At 36.2% G+C, this 12,761-nt stretch overlaps 1 protein-coding gene across 1 annotated transcript in view; it reads left to right on the forward strand.

Moving 5' to 3' along the window:
* The window catches only part of HCRTR2 (hypocretin receptor 2), a 35,073-nt gene that overhangs the window by 3,175 nt on the left and 19,137 nt on the right, over positions 1-12,761 (forward strand). Inside the window, exons 2-3 of the mRNA XM_002195211.5 lie at positions 10,830-11,008; positions 12,496-12,739. Coding sequence (XP_002195247.2) covers positions 10,830-11,008; positions 12,496-12,739 — 423 coding nt within the window. The remainder of the gene's footprint in view (positions 1-10,829; positions 11,009-12,495; positions 12,740-12,761) is intronic.

Below are 12,761 nucleotides of genomic sequence, written 5' to 3' on the forward strand. Positions count from 1 at the left end.
ATAACACTTAAGCAACTGGGGAAAACCCTCCTATGTGGGGTGCTGAAAATTACATTTCTGCTTCTTATTTTGGTTTGTGCACTCATGTGGGATAAGGAGTGTCCCAGAAATTGTATCTGTGCAAGTTGAAGGCACAGCAAATCCCTTAGATATTAGTAATAAAATGAATTTAAGCATTCTGACAGTTAATTAACAACCAAGGCTAGAATCAGAAGCTTGAGCATTGATTGATATCTATTGGGTTCTTGAGTTATATGCTATTATTAGTGGAATTCAGCAGGAATTCCACTAATAATAGCATATAACAAGATCTGCATTGCTATTTAGCTTTCAATTTAATTAGGAGAGTTGACACAATCTGCCTGAGCTGCTGTGCAAATCAGCTGAAGTGAAAAACATTAGCAAATCTCTGTATTTGAATGCAGGTTTCAGCATTGCACACAGTGCTTCATGTCAATGATTCTCTTGTACGCCTGGGTTGGCTGCTCACCAGGTATTTCAGTGTAAGTCAAGGAAAAGAAACAGATTTTACGAAGATTTTATGACATATTTACATGAACATGAAGGGAATCTGAAATCTAGATGGCAATATTAATATGATGATTTATCGTATTTATTTCCTTCACTTGGTCACTATTTATCACTAGAAGCAGAACAAGTGTGGAGAGTAAGGATTTTCTGTTTTGCAAATAAGACCAAAAATTTTCTTCACTACTGCAGAGCAATTAAACTCTTGCAATTTCTTTGCACATCAAGTGCAAAACATAGAACTTCTTGATGTAGAATGTATGTTGACTGTAAAGACCTTTTTTCTTTATTTGAAAACATGTCATTAAAAACATTGCTTGAAAACAGGAAACTAGATAATTAAAGACAAAAAGTTATTTTTAGTATGTCTGATTCCATTCCAGGCTGATCAGTTGAAGTAGTTAATAACTGGAGTAAGACTACAAGGGGTTGAAAGGTAATGTACAACTACATATATTTAACTCTGTTTATGCATATGACGAATGCAAATGACCCTTGTTGAAGTTATTCATTCACATGGGTCAGGAGTTTTCGGATGAAATGGTTTCTCTCAGGGAGCATGCATTCATCAAAATGAAAATGTGCAGCAGAAATTACTTGGTTTGATCAAAGACTGAAGGCAAAACAAGCAACCTTCTGGCATCCCACCAGCTGGGCTGCTGGGCTCTTGGCAGGCCTTCTCAGAGCTGGCAGGAGCTGCAATCTTTAGCACATACAGGCTGCCAGTGCCCAGCTTGAAAGTCCTCAACAGCGCTGGCTTCCAAGGGTAAGAGACCATGCAGTACATCCGTGAGAAGTCTCAGAAACTTAATTTACTCACACAGTTTGGTGATACTTGTTTTTCATTCCAACTTAGAAAGAGATTGTGAGCGATTTACCCTTTTCTGGATAGATGTATTATTTATTATCTATTTTACAGTAACTGCTAGTTTTGCTGAGATCTGTAAGAACTCAACTATACTCCTTTCTTCAGAGTTCATAGTCTGACTCATAGAGTTCAACAGCCTCCATTTGATTTTTCTAGGGCTAGAGCAGAAAAAAATCAGTGTACAGCTCTAATACCAGAGTCCTACTCAATGCCTATGAATAGGCAACTCTCTCAAATGCTGCTCTGTTGTAATTTTAAAGATAACCAGTGAATACTGAGGTCTAGGCATACATGCCTATGTTGGTAGAATTGGATGAGTCATGTGTTCTCTTAAATGATCTTCATGAATCCTATTTTGTTGCTGTAGATGAGGCATATTTCATTTAATTTCATTTTAAATTATTACATTTCATTTTTTTCAGATTCCTTGGGGAACATGGCATTGAAGGACTTTGTTTGTAATACCAGCATAAGAGTCACCTTTATCTGTTGGATGAGTAATTAGAATGGCTTTATCACTGTTAAGAAGACAGCACATAGGAAATGAGACAATATATATACATTTTTTTTCTACTAAAGATAGAGAAAGTAGGAGCTCAATTTATAGAAGACTTCAAGTATCAACTGAAGTACATTGTTATTTTCATAATATAGGGATTACTCACCATCTTTCAAAACAAAAAAAAAATTGAATGGTTTTGGATTTTTTTTTTGTTTATAAAGCATATTTTATTTTTTTGTGTTGCATGTCAAGTGAAACCTTCTTTGTTTTCTTGGACATAAGCAGCTGACTTACTGCCTGTCTCACAAGTGCAATGTGTCAGAAAAGAACTATAATGGACTGTTCCCCAGGGGAAGGGGTGCCAGGAGCTGAAGGCAGCAGCAAAGCTGACAGGGCAGTGTACTCCCCAACACAGCCCCACAGTGCCTGAGAGCTGGGTAGGTCTGAGGATGCTTACCAGGTTTCTGTCACCTCCCAGCAATCACCAGACAAATCTATTGTGATGGAACAGGTCTGAGGTTAAGCCAGAAAATCAAGTCAGTGGATGAGTTTTACAATCAAATTCAGCATGGCAAAAGCATACTTGCAACCTGGTCTTTGCTCTAGGGCAAAAGGCTGACTCCCAGAAGAGTACTCCAGAACTCCAAAAGCTGTGTTCCCAGGAGCTTGGTCCCAGCTTATGCACTGTCCCATACCAGAGCTGGCCTCCAGGATGGACAGCCAGCTCCTGGGCAGGGCCAGAGGTTGCAGAACCTGAGGGTGCACTCAGCTCTGACAGAACTGTGCTCTTTCTCCTGGTTCTTAGCACAGTAGGACTGCAAGGATTTTAGACAGTTGTGGAATATTACATAGACAATAGGGATCTGTGATACAGATTCAGAGGTTGTATTATATGCAAGATATTTGCTGGAACATGTCACTAGCATCGTGAATTGTATTTTCTTTGTATATCCTGCCTACAAGGCACTATATCTTACATCTCCAGTAGAAACAGACATGGACATGGAAAGGTTTCTCCTAGTGCAACTCATGTTGCAGTGACTGATGAATGCCTTTTGAAGTATATTTTTTCAAAGTTGCACAGTATTTCAGCTGTGAAACACACCTTCATTTTAATGTCATACAGCTTTAAATTGAATCAGTGAAGTGTGAAATCTTTATGTCATAGTGTCATATACAGTATGACATCTAAATTTCTGACTCTTCCAGCTGTAATAGGAAGAGTGGATAAAGATTTTGTAGGCTTTATTTGTAATAATATCAATTATTATTATTAAATATCCAGTCAATCATTATAGCCAGCTCTGCAGAGATTACTGGGTTTGCCAGTTAATACTGGTAATGACTGGGGGGATGGGGGGGGGGCGTGAATATTTTAAACCAATCTCTCTGTCTTAATCAATACAGTTAGATTAGGAAAACTCTGTGATGGAACCTTTTGCCTCCTCCAGACATGACCAAACCAGGTATTTTGGGCAGTCTGTTTTTATAGCATAGCTGATCCTCTGCTAATAACTTCTATTTCCATTAGATTGTTGAATGCCTAAGATTATGTAATGTGGCCGAGTTAGAAAATTATTCCAGTGCCAATTAGATGGTTGTGCTATTACTCCCAGTTGTGATCGATAGAAATAAGCTTCCAGTACACAAAATTCAGTTATTGTGTTCTTCTCTAATACCTTGATAAGCCAGTTCTTAAGATGTAGAAATGTGCTGGACCCAATGAGTAACCCAAAACCCACAACTCTTAACTCTTTGGTACAATAGAACATGTGGTAGGTAGAAAACCTCAGAAAACATATTGCTGCAAGCAAACTAGTTGCTGTTATCTGTTTTTCTTATTTATGTAGATTCTCACTGTCTTGTCAGTGACAGTTCCCCATTAGTACATTCCAGTGAAGCTGATGTTCAACAAAATACTTTGGGATTTCATGTGTTCTGTGTTAGTCAACTACATTTTTTTCAGTTTTGGTATTTTTCATGTGTGATGGAACCTACACATACCCACTTGTTTATATGTGATACACAGGGAGCATGACCTAGCCACCTGCTCCTTTTGTTGTGTTTTCTAAGGATTTCTTCACACATGTTTGAACACATTTGGTGTTCCCTGTTGATGAGGAGCTATCACCTCACTGGTAGGCCATGTAATTCCTTTGCTCAGAGTATTGTTTGTCTTTTTAGCTATCACATCATGTATTCAAGGACAGTTCTTATCTGCCAGGCATTGTTACCAGACACTGGATTTTTTTCCCCCAGTATTTCCTTTATAATAAACATTGTATAAAACAGTGTATTTTCTTTGTGTCATTCTTTCTATTACTTTTCAATGTAAGCCTGGTCTCATGTTGGTCTCCTTTCTTTCAGATAAGGTTAGTTATGTAAAAATGAAGTAATGTGTGAGTTTAGAGCTTAATAATGGGTAAGAGATGGACAGCATAAGGATTAGATAGCTCCCTATTCACAGAAGATATTGCTTTGTTTTAGATCTTTTGTTCTCATTGCTGGTTTCAAAAAACCCTAATTAAATACCCTCTGCAACTTAAAGTGCTATTTTCCCCTTAATCAAGATCATCAATAAAATTATTGAAAGACTCACAAGAAGCCTTCCTTAAATAAGCTTAGTCTTAAGCACCTAATTTTTAGACTCTTAAAGCAGAAGAATCCTTAATTAGGAGTCATTCATAATGAAAGTAGTTTTATTTTAATGATAGCATTTTTCCTTCCGGCAGTATACATTCAGTGTTTTCACAGGGACTCTAGCTCTCCAGAATTCCCTTTGGTAGCATATCTACTTAGCTTTCCTTTCAACCTTGTGTTGCTTGACACCCCACCACTCAGATTTTGATTTGCAGCAGGTAATATCACCAAAAGAGAGCAAGAGGAAGAATTCCATATGGAAAACCAATTAATTATGAGGAGAAAACAATTGAGGGTGGGTGGGTTATGAGATAGAGAATAAACAATGTATAATTCAAAACTATTTTTCACATGTTTTGTCACTGATTGTAAAATACTGTGAAAGAGTAAAGTTTTTTAGAAGCTATCTGCCTAATGCATTTGGAGATGCTGATTACCAGGTCTAATAATCACAGCATCAGTTCCAAATGACTTCTAGATGACTATATTATGACATTTCAGTCAAACAGTTGTGAGACTGAATTACCGAAGCAAAATAAAATCATTGTAGTTTAGAATGAAATATGATCATTCTTTGTTTACTTCCATCTGGGATTTATTATCCATCAAAAATTAGATAAGAGATAAAGTTGTTCCTTTATATATGAAAATGTCAGTTATTGCTGGTTATGGAAATTACACTTCTATTTTGGCCAGAAAGTTGCACTGAAAGATGACCCCCTTGAATAAGAGGTTGACAAGACTTCTGGAGTGTAAGGGAAATGATTTAGGGTTGACATGTAGAAAACAAATTGACAGCTGACCCAGGAGTCCACCAGTGGAAGGACTGCAGCACAGTGTTTAATATGCTCAAGACAGCATAAATCTTCCAGGAGGCAAGCAGCTGCACTTTATACCAGATGGAGACTTTTTATTGTTTTCATTTTCAGCTTGAGATGCAATGAGCTGTGCTAATTGATTAAACACCATTACAGCCTCTAATTAAAATGCCTCAGGAAACTAAACCATAGGGGCTAAATTTGTACGTGAAAAATACCAATCTCACTATATTGTCACATCAGAGGAGGTTTTTTTCTTCGGGAATATGAGATGAAGCTTTCTTGGTGGATTTCTAACATCAATCAATCTTTAAATTTAACTCTGATTTTAAACTTTTATTTTTTTGTCCTTGTTGAGACTTTCCTGTGAGGCTTTTTTGGGGAGCAGGAGATCATCAGTGTTTGGAGGATGGCTCCAGAAAGCAGCTTCATTATACAGAACTGTCCTGGCTTATGGAGAGCCTCCACACATTTTTCCAAACACTTTCAGCCTGGCGACTCAAGCTGCTTTCTGAGCCTTTACTGACACTATGTGGAAAAGGTGGGAACAACAAGTGCTTCACTTTTTAAAGCTCTGCTGAAGTCTGAAAAAAAATAAAGGGAAGTGTCCCCGGTGAGAGGAAGGATCTGGGGCAGTCTAACAGCCATTAGAAAAGCAGCTGCTCCTTGTGAAACCTGGCCTGCCTGTTTGCACTTGCAGGAATAGCTCTAACTCCGAGTGGTTTCATGTAAAACAAGCAAAAATATGGAAAACAATACAATACATTGGACAGATAATTAGGTTCCATTAGCAGTAGGGAAAATCATGCACAGCAGAAGCATGTTTCATAACTGCTTTTTTATATTTTTCTCCTTTCTAATCCTCTTATCTTCGGTATCTGTGTTAACACCACTTTCCCCACTTTCTTTCTCAGTCCCATTTATGGCTAGGAACATCAAAGGCTGCATAAAAGCTTTGCATATAATGTTAAATTGAAGTTTTATTAAATTATTTTTCTATTCCACAGATTTTTTTGGTGGAGGTCTAAAGAGCTTAGTTTGGGCACTTTCCTGTACTCCAACTAAACAGGCATCCTGTTAACACTGTGGTATCTCCTGAGCATTTTAGGAAGGCTGCTGCTGGCCTCGTCTCCTGTTTTATGATTTTGAAATGCTTTTTAGTAAAATACACTCCCAACTGAGAATCTACTACATTTCTTATCCTTTCTTCTGTTCTTTGAGATAAGTGGAAATTCACAGCTCTCTGCTATTTCTGTTTGGGTAGGCAGATGGCATTTCACCTCCATGGAACTTTCTTTCCCTAGCATGTTACTTGAGTGTTTCTATGTGAGCTGAGTTCCTCTCTGTAAAACTCCCTGACATGAAAACGTGTAATTAAAGGAGTACAAATGGAGAGTATATGAAATTCTTTTGTTCTGACACTTAACTAGCTGCATAATATTCAGTGGCATAGTCAAACAATTTTTCATGCCTATAAAATAGCAGGTTTTGAGCACAGGTAAGAGAATCTTTCTTGATGAGCTGCTAGAACACTATCAATGAAGCTATTGTCTGAGACTATTGAGTAACCTTGGACTGTAGTAAACACAGAAAGAGCGAGACTGGAAGGAATGTATTCAACTAACTTTATATCATTTAGGACTTATTTGTGACTTTTTATCATTCTGTCCTATTCAAATAACTTGTAGCAGATCCTCACAGCTTTTTAGCCTTGCACTGAAGGAAAATATTACCAATGCTTGTGGCAGGTTGAAAACAGTACTGCAAACAGCAGAGGGCAATGAGGGCAGAGAAAGCTGACTTGGTTTTAAAATACTTCCTCTTTTTTTCACAAGCTTTCTCTTTTTTTTTCTTTTTTTTTTTTTTTCCCATACATTCATGGAATGAGTTTCTGGGATATTTAATTATTATGGCAATATGTAAATATTTATGTAAACTTAAAGCTGATTAAGATGCTCTCATGCTATCTGCCATAAAAAGAATGGGAAATATGCTGTGAAGAAGAGAAGAGGTCAAAAGGGGAAATACACAAGCATAAGCAGAGAAATATAAAGTAACAAATTATCTTACATTTCTGTGCTTGCTAGCTATATTGGGCTTTTCCACCTTCCAGGTGCCTATCCCCACGGATTAGAATTCAATGCAATTCAGGGGTAGTTTCTGTACCTTGGCTTTCCTGAGCACTGCTACACCCTGAGTAGCAAGAGGCACGGTCTTTTATGTTACTCCAAGGAACAGCAAACATTGAAGTTCATCTGAATTCCATCTGTGTTAAGCCAGTGGGATCTGGAAGGTTTAGTACACGGCAGGGAATTAGGAGTCCAAGTTTCTCATTCTGTGTCTGATTTACTGCAGGGCCTTTAACAACTTCTGTTCTGCACCTCACTTTCTTTGTGTCAGAGATGCAAATGGTAGCAATTCTTAGATCTCTGGGGTATCACAAGGTTTCATTTGCTCATGCAGCCGGCATGAACTCAACATGCAGAATGCTATGAATTGATTTCTGATACAGCTGGCTGCCAGTGAGATTGACCTCATATTTGTCAATTTAATGGATTTGTTTTACCAGAAATAATGTTTGTGTTCAGGTCTTTTTCACATGGACCAGCACAGGAATGGGAATAGGTCTGGTCAAACACCAAACATATCTGCTTAAACTTTGCACCTTTAGGCATTGACATCCATGGCTGTAAATGATGTACTTGTCTGAATGGGTAGAACATAGGACTGTTGAAACCATAATATGAGAAAAAAGTAGGCAAACTCTGAACTTTTAAACAACTTTTTATTTAATTCTTGCTGTTGATAAAAAAAAATAAGAAGTACAGAAAAACATTGCCACTTAATATCAACTTTTGCCCAAATAAAAGACAGGACCATACTTTCAATATGAACTGTAGTTAAGACAAAGAACTATCCATAAGTATATGTCCAGATCTTCAAATTTTTAGAGTTAAATATTAAAATTATTGAAAGTGAAAATGGTTTTTGCATTTTTTCCCCCCAGCATTGCATTCCAACTGCAAACAACATTCCAGAGGGGCAGCAATTCCCTGTTAGGTGCTGCCTCTGTACTATCAGGCTATAACTGTGGTAACCCCATGCACAAATGACAGTGATAAAGCTCTGATTTATTATGTTGTAATTGTCTTGCAATGCTGTAGAAATATTTCCTTTGGTAGGTACTGTGAATCTTCCAAATGGGAAGAAAATACAATCAATATGATATTTTCTTTAAGCCTTTAATTTATAAGCCTTGCCTTTTAGGTGCCTGAGGCCAAAACTAAGAAAACCAGAAATTCTGTATTCAGGAAGAAAACAAGAGAAGAAATTTATACTGTATTCTTTTCAAAACCAGTGCAAGAACAATGAAGATATTTGTAGAGAGGTTTTTATTTGCATTTATGACAGCATGATACATATATAGCAAAAATTAAATTTATATGAGCTGCAGAATCCAGAGTTATCTCTGCAAAACATTAAAATATATGAAGAGCATATGTTGCATCAGAACAGAGGTTTTCAATGAACCTTGGAAACCTATATCTTAAGGTAGTTAATAAAATCACCTGGTTTTAGAGAAACTGAAGGCCACCTAGCCTCTCCCTTTCTCTGTGTCCTTGTCTAAGTGTCTAAACATAGCCCTCATGAAGAAGTACTGCAATCTCAGCTCCTGACACTGCACTGGTAAGATCTTGAAAGCATATTCTGCCAGTTTTGGTCACTGCACTCTCACCAGAAAGGTTCAATTCTGTCTGAAAGTGTCCAGAGTGCAGCAACAAGGATGGTAGCAGAAGTTCTTGAAATAACTGAGAGTAAAAGATAAAGAGTTCTGAAGTTCTGAAGAAATAGATAACAAAAATCCTTACATATGTGAAGCATTGCTGCAGGAAAAAAAACCCTTCCTCATTCCTGCCCATCTGCAGAAAAAAAAATGTATATAAATAGCAGCAAAATAAAAACAGATTTTAGATGAGAATTTTTTTTTTTTTTTTTTTTTGTAGGGAAGATAGTTAAACTGTGCAACACATTTAAGAGATGTATGGTATCTTCAAATATAACATATTTTCAAATGTAAACTTGACAACAGTTGCTTGGTTGTAATCTTGCTGTAGTTCTGTTGCTCTAGAGACATAAGACAAGATTTGTGGAGTGAAGTGATATATTTTATGAGAACAACAGATACAGCTGGAAGATAGACAGAAGCTTTCAGACACGTCATCCTTCTTAGGATCTAAAGAAGCATCTGATCTCAAAAGCTTATGTGCCATAAAGTCTGTGTGTTTTCTTCCACGGCTGTTTTAGCAAGTTTAATGACTGTAAGAGAGTGGCTTAACTCTGGCAGATTCCATTTTAGATTTGGGCAACCTCTTGAGGTTCATTTTAGCTCAATTTTTTAACATTCTCTGATCTGTTTAGTGTATCTAAATTAAGCATTGTGCTATATCCTGACAGATTAAGAGACTTTGAATCTTAATCTAGATGTGCATGATGGATGAATAATTTTTTGCAGTGAAGACCATTTGATGTACAATTAATTGTATTCTTGTCTTACAAAAAGTATTGTGGTGTTTACGGGAAAATTTTGTACATCAGTTTTTAAAGATCTTTGGGTGAATGAATTTAAAAATCTAAATAATTCAAAAGCTTTTGATTGCACCAGTCACTCAGGGTTTGACTTCCAAAATTATTTTAAAAATTACTGTTCTGATACTTTCTTAGATTTAATTACGGCATTTTTAATTCAGCAGCTTATGAATTTAGTGTAGTGGTTTTAAAGATTGATTTGCCTCGTTTCTAAAAGTCTTTCAGATTGAAAAAGAGTGACATAAAATATACAAAATAAGCTTTAATGGTACATCTCATAAAGTGCCTGCTACGTGCTGCTTTTGATCGTCATCAAAAATGTAACCGTTAATACAGCAAAAATTATTTTTATTAACTTAATTCAAATCATAGTTACCCAGAAAATTGTTACAGATTCTCTGCAGATGCAATAGATATATTAAATCCATCAAAATATTTTATAAAATTATATTTGTACAGCTTACAAGATTCTGTGTTGTAGTAATTTGATTTAAGCATAATTCTATCATAAGAGATAAAATTTTAAAGGTATAGATGTGTATTGTTGTAGACTACAACCAATGACTTAAAAGAGAAATGAAGAAAGTTGTATAAGTAGTTAGTGAAGATTGACTACCAGAGAAGTAAGATGCTTTATATATTGGATTATTTCCCACACTGCAGTCTGTGGAAAGCTCTTCTTTGTGTATCAAGAATCTCTCCACATGTACCCTCGTGTTTCCACTCTGAAAGAAAACACACAGTTCTTGCACTGAACCACATATTCAGATATTCTGTGTTAAACATAGGACACAAACATTTCCTTAATTCCACAAAGTTAAATGTTTTCCTCTTAAAGCATTTCCTAAGCCATTTCCATCTCACTAACTTGTCTTTCCAAATTCAGTTTGCCTTGCAGTGTGGAAGAACCATCACATGCGGACCGTTACCAACTACTTCATAGTGAATCTTTCTCTGGCTGACATTCTGGTCACAATTACTTGTCTTCCAGCAACTTTAGTTGTGGACATCACAGAAACGTGGTTCTTTGGGCAGACCCTCTGTAAAGTGATTCCCTACTTACAGGTATTATTTTTCTTTTTGTGTTCACATTACCCATGTTATGAAAACCAGAAATTACGATAGCATCTTCCTAATACTTCTAATCCAATGGAAGTCCATACCTGGTACTGAGTAGGTATCTCAGAGTACATGCTGAGGCCTAAAAGACTGTTCCACTTGGGAATATGATTATGCATAATAAAGACTGGTTTTCATCCATCTGATTGTTGGACTTCGGCAATACATCTTTTGGGACATTTTTCTGGTGCTCTTTACTTTTTGTGATCTTTATTAATGATTCAGAAGGGATGTAAAGCAATTAAAATATCTGTAAATAGAAATAAAGTCATTAATATTGTCTCTGTATGGATCTGAACAGCTACACAAGTGTCCAGGACAGAGAATCCAATTTCTGAAGGCAGTATGGGCTTTTTTTATATTTACTGCATTTGTGTCAAAGTATACAGGTTCCCTGGGACTTGGTCAGATTGTCTGCCTTAAGCAATAATTGCTTCTCATTTACCCATGGACTCAATAAGTTTTGAAATCATTTGCATCAAAATGATTGATAAATGCCTTTTCTAAGAATAGATGTATGGATGAACTGGGTAAACTAGAATGGCAAATGTATGTTTGGCTTTTTAGTCATTAAAATTCAGAATAATTAAGCAGAACTCAGAGTTTATGCAGATCATCAGCTCTGTGCCTCCAGCACAATTTATATTTGCAGAAGATACCTCTATGGCCAAAGAACCATATTGTCAAAAGCAAAGCTCTCCAGAAGCTATGAGCTCTACTTGATACAATCAAAATCACAACTTTTTTTTTCAAAACTTCCATTCTAGTGAAAGAAAATCTGAAGAGTGAGTGATCACCAAGCATACAAATTGAAACAATAAACTAAAGTGATAGGTTATTTCCTTTGCTGAATAAAAGGTAAAATATCTTAGTCTACCTTAAGCTGATTGTTGTCAAGGACTTTTTCATGAGATCCTGAGGTTCATTGTTCTTGTAAAAATAAAAAGCAACATGTTTGCTCTGGTATGCTAATAAAATATAGAAACTAACAAATAAATTTTTCTACAAAAAACAAAATAAAATTCACTGTCTAACGTTTTAAAAGCTTTTTCTTCAAATAAAGTTTTATACATTCCCAGTTGATTACATTTTCTATTTCAAAATTTGATTTTGCAACACCTGTTCTGTTTAGTTAGCATCTTAATGTGTGAATTGTCTTGTGGATTCTAGTAGGAGTACAGCAGATGAGGATATCTGTTTTAATTTAATAAGAAGATATTTTTATTAAAATGATACTTTAATAAGAAGACATTTTAAAAGGAGGTGGTTTTTTTTGTGTGTGTGAGTCTATTTAACAATTGCAGATAATGAACTAACTATGTTGAAAATGTAAATATTTTTTTATATTCTGGGGGAAAAGTACAATAAATAATTCTTGAAACTCTGGGAAATAGCCCTACATTTGCATTTACATAATATTCCTTTTTCTTTAGACAGTTTCAGTCTCTGTGTCTGTCCTAACACTCAGCTGCATTGCTTTGGATCGATGGTATGCAATTTGTCATCCTTTGATGTTTAAAAGCACAGCCAAGCGAGCAAGGAACAGCATTATAATTATCTGGATTGTGTCCTGCATCATAATGATTCCTCAGGCTATTGTTATGGAGTGCAGCAGTGTGTTCCCAGGATTAGCCAATAAAACCACCTTGTTCACAGTGTGTGATGAGCACTGGGGAGGTGAGTCTGTCATTGACCATAC

The sequence above is a fragment of the Taeniopygia guttata genome, chromosome 3, assembly GCF_048771995.1.
Source record: "Taeniopygia guttata chromosome 3, bTaeGut7.mat, whole genome shotgun sequence".
Taxonomy (NCBI): Eukaryota; Metazoa; Chordata; class Aves; order Passeriformes; family Estrildidae; genus Taeniopygia; species Taeniopygia guttata.